Here is a 16,774-nt window from a genome sequence, read left to right as displayed (position 1 = left end):
TAGCGGCGGTGCTGTGGGCGGATTGCAATGAAAATCACATTTCGTGGATCACCATGGATCCTGCAGCGGATAATAGACATACTGTTCATATTTTAGTTATCCCTTTGCATTATTTCCACCTATCACCGTGCTCGTGCGGAATATTACCTCACTGCTTCACGACGGTGCACTTTGTGTTGCATAAAATGTTGTTCAGTCCGGTCTTTGTTTACCTTCACGTCAGCACAAGGTGGGACCGCAAACCGGGGGCCAAATGTCTCGCACGTGTTCTGATATTCTTCCCGCAGCATTGCACTCGATTGAAATCCTGCAACCAGTGCCGACTTGAAACGTTTAAATCATTACCGAGTCCGGCGTCCTTCTCGTTGAACGACGGACAGCCGGTCCCCGTCGATTCATTCACTCACTGATATCATTTCCAAAACTGCAAACTTGTGCGCCTTTGAGATTTCCGTGCCACTCCACGGTCTCTTTTATTTTCATTATATCTCGGAAATGAATCTTAAAAGTTTATTGCGGAGTGCGGAAAACAGCGGGGGAACTGCGGGTGAATACTTTGCTCGACTTACCTGACCGGGTTAGTTAAGGAGTTCGGTGCTTAACGGGAGGGAGCCGGTGGACCTCTTTTGTGCTTGTGTGGGCTGCGAAAAAAGGGAAAATGAATTACAGGAGAAGACACGCGGTGGTTTGAGTAACTGCGGGCCTAATTTGGGTACTTTTGGTGTTAATGTTTGTGCAGATGCATGTGATTGTGCGTGCAGCCGAGGGGCGTGCTTTGCTGCTGTTCATGTGGCGTTCACGGACCGTCGGAAAACGTCCTACTTGGACGGAGGCTATCGACGCCTAGCATTTCTTGGTTTGCAGATTGCTCGGTTGTGACTGAGTGGCGGGTGAAAACATCGAAGTATTGAAATAAAACACCACTTCCAGTCGTTATCGATATAAATACGACGATGCACATCGATCAACAAGACGCCGAAACGACGCTGCGAAACAAGCGAACAAAATAATAAACATGTCCGTCCGTTTTCCACCCGCGATCCCACCGAGGTGTCGGGGAATCATCCGACATATCCTCCCTTTTCCCCCCCGTCTTTTCAAAACGCGTGACGCCCGCACGTCCGCGGCGTTCGCCTCGCAAGCATCGGATGTTCAACGGAAGCCGCCATTGGAAGAAGAACGGTGGGAGGGAGCCGTGAAGGCACCACGGCCGCTTTGTCGCTGGCCGCTCGCTGGCTGCCGCCTGTCCGCCATTACAGCTCGGCTCCATCCACGCCGCACGGCGCACCGCGCAGGCCCGGAGTAGCGCAGCCGCTCTGAGGTTAGTGCCCTACCGCGCAATCTCCATCTATTTCAGCCGCGGCGCAGCCGCATCATCGAACCCGGCAGCGTCGAGGGGGCGAAAGATGCGGCTTGTTTACCGGACGCTGCCCCGGTGGAGAGCAGTGATAACCGGACGGGTTTATCGTTTTGTTTTTTTACGGGAATCCTTTTTTTTTTTTCCTTGAAGCTGTTACGGGACGCAGGCCGCTGGGCCCTGTTTTACGGGTTTTTTTTTTGCAGCATATGACGCGGGGGTTTTGTGCTCGGCGCGGGGTTACCGAGGGCCGCCGTTACCTCCCGTTACCCCCGGACCGGCCATGCGTCCGCCGGGACGGTACGGCCGGACTCCGCCCGGGACGTGCTAACGACCGGCGGGTCCATTCACACGACAAAAGCCGCAGCACCTAATGGGTAGCCGGCTAGCTGATTAGCTAAATGTAGGACATTGCTAGCTTAGCTGTAGCTTAGTGGAGCGAGCGGCCAGCCGGCAACTCCTCTCTTACACACACATATACACACGCACACGCAGAGTCACACACTCTGCACCGCCGTTCCAGCTGTTGTTTTTTTTTTTTTTTAGTGCTACCGTGTCTGTTTTCACGACCCGGTGCAGTGAAAGGTTATTTTCAACCGAGCATCGCTACGTGAACGATCCCATTGAAGCCGATCGGTAGCCGGTCTGTTGTGCTGCAGACACGGAGGAAACAAACCCGCACGACTGACAAAATAGTTTAGCGATAGTTTTTAAGTCGTTTTGTTGTTGATGTTGTTGTTGTTGGATGATCAAAATCGCGCGTTTTTGCACTTGTTTCGCCGGTAACCGCGCATCATGCATAGCCGTGTAAACAAATATCCCGCCAAACAGCCGAGCTAGCTGCTCCACGCCAGGGCTGTTGCTGGGAAACCCAAGGCCGCTGGTCCCTCTCTCTCCACCGCAAACCTCCACGCATGTTCACTAAACACCCGCACACCTTGCATGGTTTGTTTTCGCAAATGGATGCATTGCAAGGCCGACGAGTGAACATGAAATAAACTGTTAAAAAGTTGATTGCGATATGACTCAACGGATGCCCCCTGTTGTTGGTGTCATGATTATTATCCCCAGTGGCAAAGCAATAGCAGGGTAATAACGTTCTGCACAATGATGGGAGATAAAACTGATTTCCTCGCAAACGCGGGAGAATATGAGACATGCACCATCGACAACACTGATTCAGCGCCAGTGGTTTGTATCGAGTCGAAATTCACAGACACCAAGATACACAGATCCAATGGAGGAGGGGATACTGAGCAAGGGTCAGAAGTCAATAATCATCTATATTTCAGTGTAAAAGTAATCAATAGGGAAGGCACGATGTCATTCAAACTTTGATGTCACAAAGCAAATCATAGTCCGCGCTATGAATGCTGCTGCGACGTCACTGCCTAAACTCTGTCTACCCCAAAACTGGCCAGACTCGTCTTGTTTCTCATCACATATGACTAACATTACACTAAGGTGCAATTGTGAAGGTCCTCAGTCACCTGGGAGTCCATTATGAGTCCAACACTTGAAGACCATAGATAGGTTTCTGCACCACAAAGACGTGGACTTTAGTGACAAACATTTGAAAATGCAACCTTGCAGAATAAAGAAAATTCTGATGAAAATGGTCAAATACCAACCATCGATCAAATACCCATGGTTGTTTTTTGGTATTGGATATTCAAATAGCAACTGTTGGCCAAATACTAAGCTTTGCTTTTTGGTGTTTGATTAGTCAAATACCAGCCACTGGTGAAAGGCTATGGTTGGTTTTTGGTATTGCCACAGTCATATTCCAGCTCACGTGACTTGCCTAAGTACGACGCACACGTGAACATAGCTAGCTAACTGACACTCGACAATGCATGCATTAGCATTAGCATTAGCATCCCCAAGCCCGCCGGATACACACTACAGACACCCCGATGGCTGCCAGCGTTAAAGAAGCCTGTCGGGTGAGAGGAGAAACGTACTCGAGAACGTGTACTTGAACAAAGGACGCTGCGGGATTTTGTCACTGTAATAATCTCATTTGAGTATTGTCTTATGTAGCTTTTCTTATTTTTTTGTCTCTCCTCAGCTATTGAACCACACGGTGGTCAATAATGGAGGAGCACAGCGTTCATCAGACAGAGCACATGACCACTATTGAGCCCAATGCTGTCAACCCACAGGTCCATTAGCTCCCCTTTAAACATCATCGTGAGAGTGGAGACCGGGAAGGATGAACGGCCAGTCCTAATAGCCACCGTCTTGTTTGTTGGTTTGTTTGTTTTTTGCCGGATCAGGTCCACGTTACCACTTTCAATGAATCATCCATAATGAGCGCCGACGAGGACTCGACGTCGTCGCCGGATGACGATCCTTACGATGACACCGACATCCTGAACTCGGCGGGCACAGACGAGGTCACGGCCCACCTGGCCGCTGCAGGTACGACTTTCAAAAGGGGAGGGAGAAGCGAGGATTTTGTCCGCTGTCAACGGTAGGAGAAAAAAACACGTCGGTATTTCCGACGAGATAATATACTGAGGTTGTAACTTGAAAAAAACTGCAGGGACCAATCGCGTTTCCTCACCTGAACTGCAGGTGGTGCTGTGGGGCCGCCGTGGGGAGCAGAGCCGAAGCGTTGCCTAGTGACTTGAGTCGGTCGAGGAAATTCCAGCATAATTGCAACCATTATTTTTTGGGGAAAAAAAACCCTCAGTTTATCTTTAAGAAAGAACATTTTACAAATCCATTCAAGAAAGGAGTGCAACGTCACCGTGTCCCTTTTTTCTTACCGTAGTCAATGAAAGTCGCACGGTACGGTGGATCATTTTGTGATAAAAATCAAACACTGACCGATGAAACTCACTTTAATAACACCTGCTGTCAATGTGTTCACAGTGATATTAATTATGATTAACCAAAACATTAAAAACAAATGTTTAAGTCACCAAGTGTTTGACTTTTATCAAGAGTTGTGTTCTTACCCTCCCAGGGCCCGTGGGCATGGCAGCAGCTGCCGCTGTGGCAACTGGAAAGAAGAGGAAGAGGCCTCACATCTTTGAATCAAACCCCTCCATCCGCAAGAGGCAGCAAACGCGTCTGCTGAGGTGAGCCGTCGCGTCAAACCTAAAACCCCTGAGCAAATTGCACGCACGGTTCTTCTGGGGTTCATCCCAGCCTTCGTGATTCGCACCTCAAAGTAAACGTGTGTGTCTGTGCACAGGAAACTAAAAGCCACCCTGGATGAATACACCACCAGAGTGGGCCAGCAAGCGATAGTGCTCTGTATCTCGCCCTCCAAACCCAACCCCATGTTCAAGGTGTTCGGTGCTGCTCCTCTGGAGAACGTGGTGAGTTTGAATGGTCTGCATTCACCGCCGCGGTACTGTGAAACAAAAACAAAATACACGTTATCGGACACGTCGTCGTCGTTGAGCTGCGATTTTTGTGCGAAGGGAATATTCAAATGTTTGTACTTTTAATTCCTTTTAAATTCCTCTTCCCTCAGCTGCAGGGAATCTTCAAATCTTTGTAGTTAACAGTTTACAGTTAAGACCATTTATATTTCATTGTATTTCTTATTATTCCTCCTTCCTACTATTATCTATTACTGTTGTGTTTTTGCTTGAAACTCTGGCACAACAATTTCCTTCGGGATAAATAAAGTTGTTCTCATTCTCATTTGTTCTCATTCTCATTTAAGACCTTAAAACACTTGATAGCCTTAACCTTGACACTTTATATTTTAATGTATTTCTTATTCTCCCTCCTTCCCACTATTATCTATAATTGTTATGTTTAGCTTGAAACTCTGGCAAAACAATTTCCTTTGTGATAAATAAAGTTGTTCTTATCTCATCTTAAAAACGGCTTTAAAACATGAACTTTTTTAAAAAGCTTTCTAGTGATTTTTCCCCTGTATTCTGTCGTAAAAGCGCCATGTTTCCGCGGCATCGTTAGAAATGGCTTATTCTCACGTTAAAATGCAGAAAGGCGTGCCGTACCAATTTTATTTCCTCCTGCCAGGTGAGGAAGTATAAGGTGATGATGTTGGAGGACCTGGAGAACGCCCTGGCAGAACACGCCCCCGCCGGCGGAGAGCTGCCCTCAGAGCTGCCCCCTCTCACCATCGATGGCATCCCGGTCTCTGTGGACAAGATGACCCAGGTGAGCTTCCTCTTGCAGGAATGCCAAGACACACTCACACTTGCTTTATGTGGTCTCTCCAGCAGAGGGCACTAGTTAGCAACAAATAACTAACCTCATCTCATAGGAGGAAGCGCTAAGCTCGCCGAGTGTGGCAAGGTGAATCATTTTTATCTGTTTTTTTTTTTCCTGTCGTCGTCAAGTCATTTGTAGCGTAGCTCGTCTTGACGCTAATAAGCGTATGTCAGATGTGACGTTGGCGCTGAAAGGAAACGCAGAGCAGCGTCTTGGAGGAGCCCCGCTTGTTTTCTCCGCATCCCCAGAGCTGCCGACTTAATGCGGGTCGTCACGCGTGTAGGCAGCATGACAGCGGCCCTCGGAGACGGCCCTCCCTGGGAGCGTAGTAACGAATCCCAAGGCCGGGAGAGTCCCACGGGGAAACGAGCGTTAGTTGCTCACGCTTGTTTTTCGTGTCGAAGGATGAGATTAACTTGAGTAACCTGAGGTTGTACTCATTCTGGCCAAGGTTGGTAGAAAGGTGCCGGATTTAGAGACAGGAAGTCGTCCAACCCGCCAGGAGAGGACTGGAATGCCGCGCTGTGTTAGACGTTCTCAGAAGGTTTCTTGTGAAATTGTCAATCCTACGTAAAGCTAAGTGACAGAGGCTCAGGCCTCGGGCGGCGCGATAGGGTGGATACGCGCAGAAGGTGATCCCGGTTCTAACCCGAGCCCGTAATTACCCCCCAGCCATGTTAGGTCCACGGACCCGGCAACACGGCAGCCCTTCTGAATGCTGATTGGACCGCAGCTCGGGGGATTAGAATTTGGGGGTGGGGTGGTTTAAGGGAGAGGACAACATGCCACTTAACTCACTAGCCACTGTAATTAGGCCATCTGGCCTCGCAAACATGCATCCACGCTATTCACTCGTGAACCGGTCACAGGTGGAAATACAAGTATCTTTCTCCTAATGCGCCTTTTTTGTCTCGGGCTTAAAACCACATTGTCGTGTCAGCGGGCCGAGCGTTAACAGAAATCCCCCCCCTTGACTGCGGCCACTGGATACAATGCTGTCTGTCCTAAACTGCTGCAGTAAAACACTCCCCATCAATCACCGCAGAAAGATACACTCGGCCCGGCCTCACGTGCAGAACGCTCGGAGAAACTAAATGTAGTTTGGGAGTTGGTAGAGGGGGCTGTGGGAGGGGTGTTTGGAGGGATTTATTTCTCCAGGAACCAAATTTAGCCTGTGATGTCAAGGCAGACAGACGCTGCAGTACCTCATTGTGCAATATAATCCCCCCGGTGATGCTTGCATATTACCAGGACACTGAGGACACTGGCACTAAACCACACCCCGGCCTGCCGACCGGCCCGCGTTCGGGGAAGGTTGATGTGATGGCGAGCAGATGTGCACGCCACTCACCACTTCCCTGATTTATGCATTAAGAAATCTCATACGTGGTAAACAAATGTTTGTCTCTGCGGCGCGGAAATACATCAGTATAAATGCATTTATCAGCTGGACGCGTGTCCACAGCCAGGGCGGCTTTTCTAATCTCCACGTATTGCAGAGGTTTGCTTTAAAGATTTTAGGGGTCATTTTAGTCTCCCTCAGATTTTCCCGCGAGTAATTATGACCCGTTTGTCCTGCTGCAGCCTTTTGGCCGAGCTCTTGGGCCGCAGTGAGCAGGATCGCCCCGACGTTCCCATGGCGAGCCGTCGTCATAGATTGGGCCGTTAATAACCACTAGCATATTGTTCCCCTTTTAGAAAGCCTGTTACTATTTGCGGGGGTTTGATCACCTCGGCCCCCGGCAGCAGCAGCAGCAGCCCCCCCCCCCCTTTTTCCGGATCAATACGCGCCTCCTGCCGCCTGCCCAAGGGCGCATGTATTTCTGTGTGTATCATCTGATCTCCAATCATCCGTCCTCTGCTGCTGCAGGCCCAGCTCAGGGCGTTCATTCCAGAAATGCTGAAGTACTCAACGGGCAGAGGAAAGCCTGGCTGGGGCAAAGAGAGCTGTAAGCCGGTGTGGTGGCCTGAAGACATCCCCTGGGCCAACGTCCGCAGTGACGTCCGCACAGAGGAGCAAAAACAGAGGGTAAGAGGAACGCTGATGAATAATAGTCTTCTGCACAACATGTCATGACACCATTTTCAATCTACGTTGAGATCATATAGTTCTGTGTTTTTGGTAAATCTTTGTAAAGGTAGTCTTTTTTTTTCCTTCAATATCAACCTGTAACGCCCCGATGATGACACATTTAGTGCATGTGGTTTCTTGAACTGCAGTATACTTATTTCCTTGACCTGTGCGGGCAATGGGAAATTAATTTGAAAATTCTCGTGATCAGGACCTCTCATCTGGACTTCCTCAGGTGTCTTGGACGCAGGCTCTACGGACCATCGTGAAAAACTGCTACAAGCAGCACGGCCGAGAGGATCTGTTGTACGCTTTTGAAGACCAGCAGGTAACATCGGTAACGCCGGCGCAGCACCACCTGGCCACCGCGCAGGGCATCGCTCACCTGGTGCCGTCGCAAACGGTGGTGCAGACCATCAACAACCCCGACGGGACGGTCTCGCTCATTCAGGTACCTTCTCGTCCTTTTTCCGACATGGGAAATCGACCGTTTGCGTAAACCGCACCTTCACGCCGCGTGTTTTGTGGCCGTACCGTTCCCCAGGTCGGCACGGGACACACGGTCGCCACTTTGGCAGATGCCTCGGAGCTGCCCGGTGTGACGGTGGCACAAGTCAACTACTCCACGGTAACTGACGGGGAGGTACGAGAAACATCTCGAACGCTTCGCGCTCTCGTGGGAAATATCCATTCGGCACCGCAACACGGTTTGCGTCGCTTTTATGTCTCAGTCGCCGTCTGTCAAATGTTGCTTCCCGTTGCGGTCGAACAGAACTGGGCCACGCTCCAGGGCGGAGAGATGACCATCCAAACCACCCAGGCCTCGGAGGCCACGCAGGCGGTGGCGTCATTGGCCGAAGCCGCCGTCGCCGCCAGTCAGGAGATTCAGCCCGGAGCCACGGTCACTATGGCTCTCAACAGGTGAGACGGGGGACGGCAGCGTTTTTAAGAAAACCTCAAATATACAACTGTTCTCGTTGAAATATATGACATGTTATCAAGTCTTGACGCTGTTGTCGCGTACAGGCATTTACCACGTGGAACGCATGGTCGCACACTCGATGCAGCGTTTTGGATATCAGTGTGTATCATAAGTTTTCTACGTAGATGTGGAAAATCATGCATGCCGGTCATCACTCTTAACACACCGCTGTTTTGGTTTTCGCCTTTTGAATTGTAAATGCCGTTCAAGTTGAAGTGACGCTCGGGGGCGGTGAACGGCGGCGGGCTGGGCCTGTCATAAGGCAGCTCCGACACCATGGCGAGCGAGGGGCAACTGCCAGGGCAGGTCACCTCGGTCCCCCGGAGGCCCGACTCCCAGCCTCGTTCAGCAGTTCGTTAATTAGCATGTAGCTTTTTTTGCGACTGCCTGCTGGAGGAGGGGAAGGACCATTAAATTGGTTGTTAAAAACATCGCCGTGTGCTGACAATTAGATCGGCTTTGCTTGTTAAATTGCACGAGTGTTGAATTCGCATTTGCTGAGCGGCAAAACCTAAATCGGTCCGACGTTGCGGTCCAGGATGAAAAACGTTCAAATTTCAAATGCCCGCCTGATTTCAGTTCATGTGAATTTTGCTAAAACCGCCTGTTAAATCAATGACATGACATCAATCAATGACATCAAGATATCACCATGGGCGCACGCTTTGAACGGAGTTAAGGATTTTCAGTCACATGATAAAGCCGAGGTGCAGCGGCTCTAAAAATACATCCCCGGTTGTTATTGAGGCGCACTTTTTCTGGAGGGAAATCAGTCACGCGCTTGTATTCAGTCGGGATCTCCGAGAGGATCTAGAGCCACATCCCGCGGAGGACCGGGCGATTACGAACAAGAGCGCGGTCCCGTTTCGGACGTATCAGAGGATTAGCCCGCGCTCGTAGCGCCGCAGGTGGTGAAAACCACTTTTTAGCGCTCGTCACTCAGCGCCTAGATGGCGTTTTAACATTTCCGAAATGGGAAGCAAGGCCATAAGCTTAACATGTTTGCCTGTTGTGTCGCTCATCGGTGTCAAGGTGATCATTTGTGATGTGTGTGCGTGGGTATGTCCCTGTGGGGCTTGTTACCTGCACACACCTGAGTCCAACTCCCCTCCTGCTGTTTACCTGCACAGAGCTACTCTCTGCTCTCTGCTCCACAGAATCTTGGGAACATTTTGTCTCTGTTTCCAGCTCCGCCGATGGATGGATGGATGGATGGATGGGTGTTTGGATGGATGGATGGATGGATGGATTATAGCTGGAAAATGAACAAAGGGAAACGCATGTGACAGGTTTTCCACATGAAATCAGCTCTTTTTTTTAGCATTCTTATGGAATATTGTGATATAATATTGGATTTCTGATCGATATCCAGCTATGGTTGGTGTGTTGGTTTTGGTTTGGAATCGATGTATTAATCCAACAATTTGATAAAAAATGAGATGTATTTAGTGAGAAAAAACATTGTGATTGAAATGTTCAATGTATAAAGACTTCATGATGTAAACAAACAAAAAAAAAAACAACTATTCATGAGGTAAATCTCGACCGTCCCTATGTTACCTCGTTGTGTGCGTACAGACGCCAAACTGGCTTTCCGTGTTGCAGTGTCGACTTGTCTTTTTGTCACGAAATATAAGCAAGATGATGGAATAAATTCCATCAGGAAACACCGACTTTACTCGGTTATACAAACTTATTTTGCTCAAAACCCCATTCTTACAATGCAGTCAACAGCGTTTTACACCCGTCTGCACTCTCTAAGCTCCTCCTCATCTGTCCATCTGTATTCCTATCTTGCATGTGATTATCATCCGAGTCATGAACCGCTCCGTTAGTTCATAACGAAGCTGGTGTGTTAATAGGCTCCTGGTAATTCCACTGGATAGATCTGGTTAATAAAACTGCTTTGTTAGATCTGTAGCACCTGGCCTTTGGGGAGATGTGACAGATTCTCTATAAGTCCAGACGAGAAAAGCCTCTTAGAGCTTGTACACTCCTACCTCTTCACCCCACATATCAGTGTGTGTGTGTGTGTGTGTGTGTGTGTGTGTGTGTGTGTGTGTGTGTGTGTGTGTGTGTGTGTGTGAGAGGTATTGCTCATCTTGTATGGGTCTAAATGTGCTGACACTGTCACCACACTGTGATATGAAGCATTAATATTTAAATGTGTCACAGGTGTGGAGAAGTAGTTGTTAATTAGCGATTATGAGATTTATTTATATCTATACGGCACTTTTGTGGGTTAGAAAAGCACAGGTAGGAGTGAGACGTGTTTCCAGTCCTGGTGTTTCATGTGCTATTGCACCGTGCAAGACTGCAGAATATTTTTCAATAGTAAGGAATACAAAGCCATGAAAAGATTTGCTTTAACGGAAACTGATTTGCGAAACGTCAATGAATAAGAATAAGTAGACTCAATCAACGCTTGACTTATAAACAAAGTGTGTTTGTGTGTCTGCCTCACTTCCCGTGTGTTTATTTTCTTGTAAATGGTCTTCACTTTTGCAATTTGGCTTACGCCGTGTGTGTGTGTGTGTGTGTTTGTTGCAGTGAGGCAGCAGCCCATGCAGTAGCGACGTTGGCAGAAGCCACCCTACAAGGAGGGGGTCAAATTGTCCTGGCAGAGACAGCAGCAGCCGTCGGGGCCCTGGCGGGGGTTCAGGATGCTACAGGTAAATATTGAGTCCGCCACTGATGATTATTAATATTATTATTATTATTAATGCTGCAGCCATTTAGATAAAGCCTGAAAATCACCTCGGTTCTGTCTATCTGTCAACGCACACTCACAAAACAAAAAGAGATTTATCAAAACAAGCCATCCCTTTTTTAAAGCTATTTTTATGTCTAATCCATTTCTACGCGCCTTCGGATTATGTGAAAACAATCGACTGCTGTCAATGGAACTGTGACACCGTTTAATTGAACATTTTTCGTCAATCCCTCCTTGGTCGCCGTTGCACTCGTGTATCTTCACAAGCCAATGGCATTTCTAATTAGTGTTACTAAGTGTAAGCTTCCCTCCAGGAGCTCCAACTGTGGCGAGGCCTCTGAGCTGCTTCACTCTTAATCTACTCCGTGCTGATGTGACAGATGGTGTGTTTTTGTGAGTGAGTGTGTGTGTGTGTGTGTCTTGTAGCAGTGCCCCCTTGTTTTATTGATACATTATCTCCGGGACCGTGTCGTCAACCTCCGTGGTCGCGCTGCTGGGCGGAGCGTGTTTGCCGAGATCCCGCCGGTCAACATTAACCTCCATCTTAAGTGGAGTGTGTCGAGGCGGGAGGATGGAATGCAGCGCTACTGACATCACGGGCCGTCTGATCGGGATTAAAATTCATCTTTTTAACCTACGTCTCAGTGAGCGTCGGTGCTGAGCAAGATACAAAGCCGTTATTTGTGTATGCAAAGGCAGACGGCGATAACCGGTGTGCAGATACATTCGTCGCATGTTATCGAGCGGTTGAATTTTAGTAGTTGTTGGAAATTAATGCAGTCGGTCAGGTTTCCCGTCAGCCGTTGGAATTTAATTTAAACCGCGCCAGAAAACTGTTTACAGAGATCTTAGTCAGTTTCCACCGAATCACACATGTCCTTTTCCTTGATTTCTGTCAAATCCTTGCCTTCCTATGCGTCACAGCTGTGCAGCCTTATCTATATACATGTATGTAGATAAGGCTGCACAGCTGTTTCTGTTCATGGCTGTGTTTCAACATATATGTGGAAATTGATGATCCTGGAATCTATTTGGTAGAATTGGTTGGCCATATAGACGACAGTAATCCTAAGGAAAAGTACATAACAATTGATGCTGGTTTGAAGGAAAAAGGGGGTAGAAATACCAGAAAAATATGTGTTTGTTTTTTTTTTCCCTTTGAAAATTCTCAATAACAAATATAATTTAAATTTTTGCCAAGTTTTCCCCCTAAACAACATTTTTGAAACCTGCTTTTGAATTTTTGCACAGCACTTATTTACACACACACACACACACACACTCACACACACAGAGTGCAATTGTCCGGGGACACAAGCCGGTCCCTCGGGGGCCCTCGTAAAGAGCTTTGATCCACTCCATTATCAGTCCATGTCTAATCACCGGGCCAGCTGTTGGCACACAATCCTCAGGTTCTCGTCCATGTGGATGCTACCAGCTTCTGTCATATCCATGAATATATATACTGCTCAAAAAAATAAAGGGAACACTTGAACAACACAATGTAACTCCAAGTCAATCCCACTTGTGTGAAATCATAGTGTCCACTCAGGAAGCAACACAGATTCATTTTGACTTGTTTTAAGGACATTACATCAAAGTTGGATCAGCCTGGAGTTTGTTTTTACACTTTAATTTTGAGTGTGATTCTTATCCAGACCTCCATGGGTTGATACAATTGATTTCCATTGATCATTTTTGTGTGATTTTGTTGTCAGCACATTCAACTGTGTAAAGAGCAAAGTATTTCATAAGAATATTTCATTCATTCAGATCTAGGATGTGTTTTTTAAGTGTTCCCTTTATTTTTTTGAGCAGTGTATATATATACCTGCTCCCAACGGAGAGAGATGTCAGAAGCCCCTTTTTCTGTGCGATGGATGTGAAGAGGAACTAAAGATGGCTAGTACTCATCAGGAAATTACCAAAACATAAGTTCTAAATTTCCCGGAGAGAGATACAGGTTGAAATAATGATTGAGAGGTACAATGAGTCCGTTTCATATTTAGAAATATTAAAAGGACTATTTCAGCACTTGGCGGTATTGGTTCCCATTCAGACAACTAATTGAGCCGCCAGAGCTCGGTCCTTCTCCCAGCTATTGACCTTAGCTAATCAGCGTAGTGCTAGACAGGAGTGGAGAGCGGCGTTTGAAGTGCCCTGACCCAGACATCCCTGATTGGCTCGTACGGCGGCCCTTCGGCGACACAGGCACAAGGACACGCCGGCGTTTGCGCAGCCACATCAGACACGGCCCTTCACGTCCCGGCGAAATGTTCAAGTGGCCGAGTGACGGCACTTGACCGGGTGGCGTCACAGTTCCCTAAGCCCTCCTCCGTATTCACCGCCCGCTCAATCCCCGGCATCCATCCAACTTAACCCTGCCTCAAATCACCTGGGAGTGGGCTTATCTAGAGGACCGCCAATTACCGGGCGCCGTTTTGATTTCTGCGAATGAACCGTTCAGAAACCCAAGTTTTCGCCGTTGTTCTTGTGAACGTTTATAAATCCGGCCCGGGCTCGGCTGTGTGTAGCATCCCGGCACACGCTTGCAGAGGCAGCCATGAGCGGCCTGCACCCCCTTCGCTGACCTTCTTGCCTGCTAGTGACACTGACAGCTTGTTGGGTGGGGCAGAGGCCCGCGTGACTGCAGCAATAATCCCTGCAGGCGCGCACACACACACACACACACACACACACACACACACACATACACACACAGCTGGGCATGGGGGGAAGCAGGCGGAGGACGTTCAATTGAACCGTTCTTCGGAAATGTCTGAAACATGGCGGTTTCCTGTCAGTCTGCACCAGCGGTAAAACCTACAGCTGAACAGGTCTACTTTCATTTATATTGGGTTTTCCATCAGTGATATTTGTCTATGAAATGCACAACATTGTACGTATTGTTTAGAAAAATTGAGAAAAATTGAAACTTCTTCTTCTTTCGGCTTTTCTCGTCAGGTGTCGCCACAGCGAGTCAACTTTCTCCATCTAACCCTATTCTCTGGATCCTCCTCTCTCACACCAACTACCTTCATATCTTCTCTCACGACGTCCATAAATCTTCTCTTTGGTCTTCCTCCAGACCTCCTGCCTGGCGGCTCCAATTCCAGCATCCGTCTACCAATATATTCTCTATCCCTCCTCTGTCCATGACCCAACCATCTCAGTCTGGCTTCTCTGACCTTCTCTCCAAAACATCTAACATGTGCCGTTCCTCTGATAGACTCATTCCCGATCCTCTCCATCCTGGTCACTCCCAAAGAGAACCTCAACATCTTCCTCTCTGCAACCTCTCGTTCTGCCTGCTGTCTTTTGGTCATTGGAACAGTTTCCAGTCCAAACATCATCGCTGGTCTCACCACTGTCTTGTTCACCTTTCCTTTTATTCTGGCTGAAAGTCTTCGATCACTTTTCTCCACCCATTCCAACCTGCTTGGACCGTCTCTTCACCTCTTCTCCACACTCTCTTCTGCTCTGGACTGTTGACCCCAAGTACCTGAAATCCTCCAGCTTCTTGATCTCCACTCCCTGTAGCCTCACCGTTCCACCCGAGTTCCTCTCATTCACACACATATAGTCTGTCATGCTGCGACTAAAAACGCCTTACAATAAACCAAAGCTATAGTTTTTCCCCACTGACCGCTGGTCGGCCTTGCTTCAGTTTTGTTCAAATTCCCGTCGTTTCTGTTTTCTTTCGACCCCGTGACGCTCAATCTAAAACCGCTGGTGTCTCCCCAGGTCTGGTGCAGATCCCAGTCAGCATGTACCAGACGGTGGTGACCAGTCTGGCCCAGGGCAACCGGCCCGTCCAAGTTGCAATGGCACCTGTCGCCACTCGCATAGACAACACTGTCACACTGGACGGCCAGGCGGTTGAGGTCGTGACCCTGGAGCAGTGACTCCTAAAACCCTGGAAGGAGTTGAAGGCACTGAGAAGATATCTTAAAGATTTGTTGATCCTACTGTTTTCCTCCCAAGACATCATACTGTGTACAATGTCAAATATATTTTTAAATTTACGCGCAGGAAAAATGAATTATCAATGTGTTTACTATGTAAAGATGGTGTAAGTTTTCTTTCATTTAGTAGGAATTTAGTATTTATTTAGTTTTAATTGCATTTACCTAAAGAGGAATTACAGTAAAAAGAAAAGCTCGGAAGTAAAGCCACAGCTGCTTCGCTCATCTTGTCACTGCCGCCGTTCCAGATTTTTGATTTTTGTGTGTTTTAATTGGATCGCATCGACCGTCCCGTGCCATGCTCGCTCGCTCGCTCGCTCGCTCACTCACTCACTCCTCCTCCTCCTCCGTCTCCTGTGGCTTCACGACTCGAACCTTCTCGCCCCCCCGGACGCGTCGACATGTACATAAGAACTGCTCCCAGACATGCACTCTCTGTCGTTAGCCGATGAAACCTTGAGGTACCGTGTTGTCCAGTGCTCGTCCCTGTGTTGTTTTACTGTAGTCCACGCACATGCCAAAAATCTGTGAAGACTCAGGATTGACATTTTTTTAATTTTTTTACCGCTGGATTGGACCCCTGAAGCATTTTGTCTACGACGTTTATACTCAGTGCATGGATCGGAGCACCCACTTCGCAATGTTGGTTTCATAACATGGCCCCTTATAAAGCTGTTTTGTTTTTTTTGTCAAAGGAAGTTAGTGATTTTTTTTTTTTTTGTTTGTTTCTTTTTGATCAAAGCTGCAGTGTGCATTCTGCCTTGCAAAAAAGAATTCAAACCATTTTCTGCTTGTTTTGACACTGCTGTTCTAGTTTGTTTAAACCTTTTAAAATGTGCATTTAAGACCAATAAACTGGCTGCTGGTGACTATTAATTCTCTGTGCTCTCCTCTCTTGGTGTTAAATGCACTCCACTCAACCAAACGTGCTTCGATATCGACGTGACGTTGCTCTTTATACTACGAAAATGGCTGCCGTGAACCCTGTCGACCTCGTTTTACCGCAGTTCGTTCTCATTTTGTTAACCTCTCATTTTCTCTGTGTATTCTCGGGCTGAACTGCTCATGTTCATCATTTAGATAGAATAAGTTCCTCGCTCCCCTCTCTTAAGGTCGCCACAGCAAATCATCTGCCTCCATCTAATCCTCTCACACCAACTGACTTCCTGTCCTCTTTCCCTCCATCCATAAACCTTTCTGGTCTTCTTGGTCTCCAACCTCAGCGTCCTTCAAATATATTCACATCTCAGTCTGACTCTATCTCCAATACTGAGGTGAGTCCACGTATTATCACAAATCAGAATTACGCCTGCAACACTAGTATTGAAAAACTCCGAAGATACAATAAAAAGGCTGTTGACTGTATGACATGCAGTTCACGATCGCTGGTCAGTTTTATCACATTTTCCCCACCATTAGATTTCCATGAAACATACAAATACTGTGGAGGCTCTGGTGATCCTTCAGACCGGGCCACCGTCCT

General features: G+C 47.8%; 1 protein-coding gene across 7 annotated transcripts; it reads left to right on the top strand.

Moving 5' to 3' along the window:
- Nucleotides 1–1,036: 1,036 nt before the first annotated feature.
- nrf1 (nuclear respiratory factor 1) lies at nt 1,037–16,167 on the top strand. 7 transcript variants are annotated; one of them, XM_086147262.1, is made up of 12 exons: nt 1,037–1,321; nt 3,429–3,522; nt 3,637–3,781; nt 4,332–4,446; nt 4,563–4,689; nt 5,366–5,506; nt 7,431–7,589; nt 7,867–8,082; nt 8,176–8,274; nt 8,404–8,552; nt 11,164–11,285; nt 15,071–16,167. In XM_086147262.1, exons 2-12 carry the CDS (start codon nt 3,454–3,456, stop codon nt 15,229–15,231), a joined length of 1,503 nt encoding a protein of 500 aa, XP_086003388.1. In that variant the 5' UTR covers nt 1,037–1,321; nt 3,429–3,453; the 3' UTR covers nt 15,232–16,167. The 7 variants fall into 7 exon arrangements, with proteins under 7 accessions (XP_086003388.1, XP_086003387.1, XP_086003385.1 ...); XM_086147261.1 differs by having other exon boundaries at nt 1,039–1,321; nt 7,843–8,082; XM_086147259.1 differs by lacking the exon at nt 15,071–16,167 and adding an exon at nt 14,291–15,050 and having other exon boundaries at nt 1,039–1,321.
- The last annotated feature ends 607 nt before the right edge of the window (nt 16,168–16,774 follow it).

The sequence above is a fragment of the Fistularia commersonii genome, chromosome 5 (assembly GCF_037954325.1).
Source record: "Fistularia commersonii isolate RoL2024-O1a breed Wild chromosome 5, RoL_Fcom_v1.0, whole genome shotgun sequence".
Classification (NCBI taxonomy): Eukaryota; Metazoa; Chordata; class Actinopteri; order Syngnathiformes; family Fistulariidae; genus Fistularia; species Fistularia commersonii.
Note: the sequence above shows the minus strand (reverse complement) of the source record. Positions and strands in the feature narration are given on the sequence as shown.

Excerpts from the sequence above, each read along its gene's own strand:
- nrf1 (XM_086147256.1), top strand. The coding sequence starts at position 3,454 with ATGGAGGAGCACAGCGTTCATCAGACAGAGCACATGACCACTATTGAG. Across the intron at positions 3,782-4,331 it reads GGCCCACCTGGCCGCTGCAG|GGCCCGTGGGCATGGCAGCA; the intron begins GTACGACTTTCA and ends TTACCCTCCCAG. Across the intron at positions 4,690-5,365 it reads CTGCTCCTCTGGAGAACGTG|GTGAGGAAGTATAAGGTGAT; the intron begins GTGAGTTTGAAT and ends TCCTCCTGCCAG.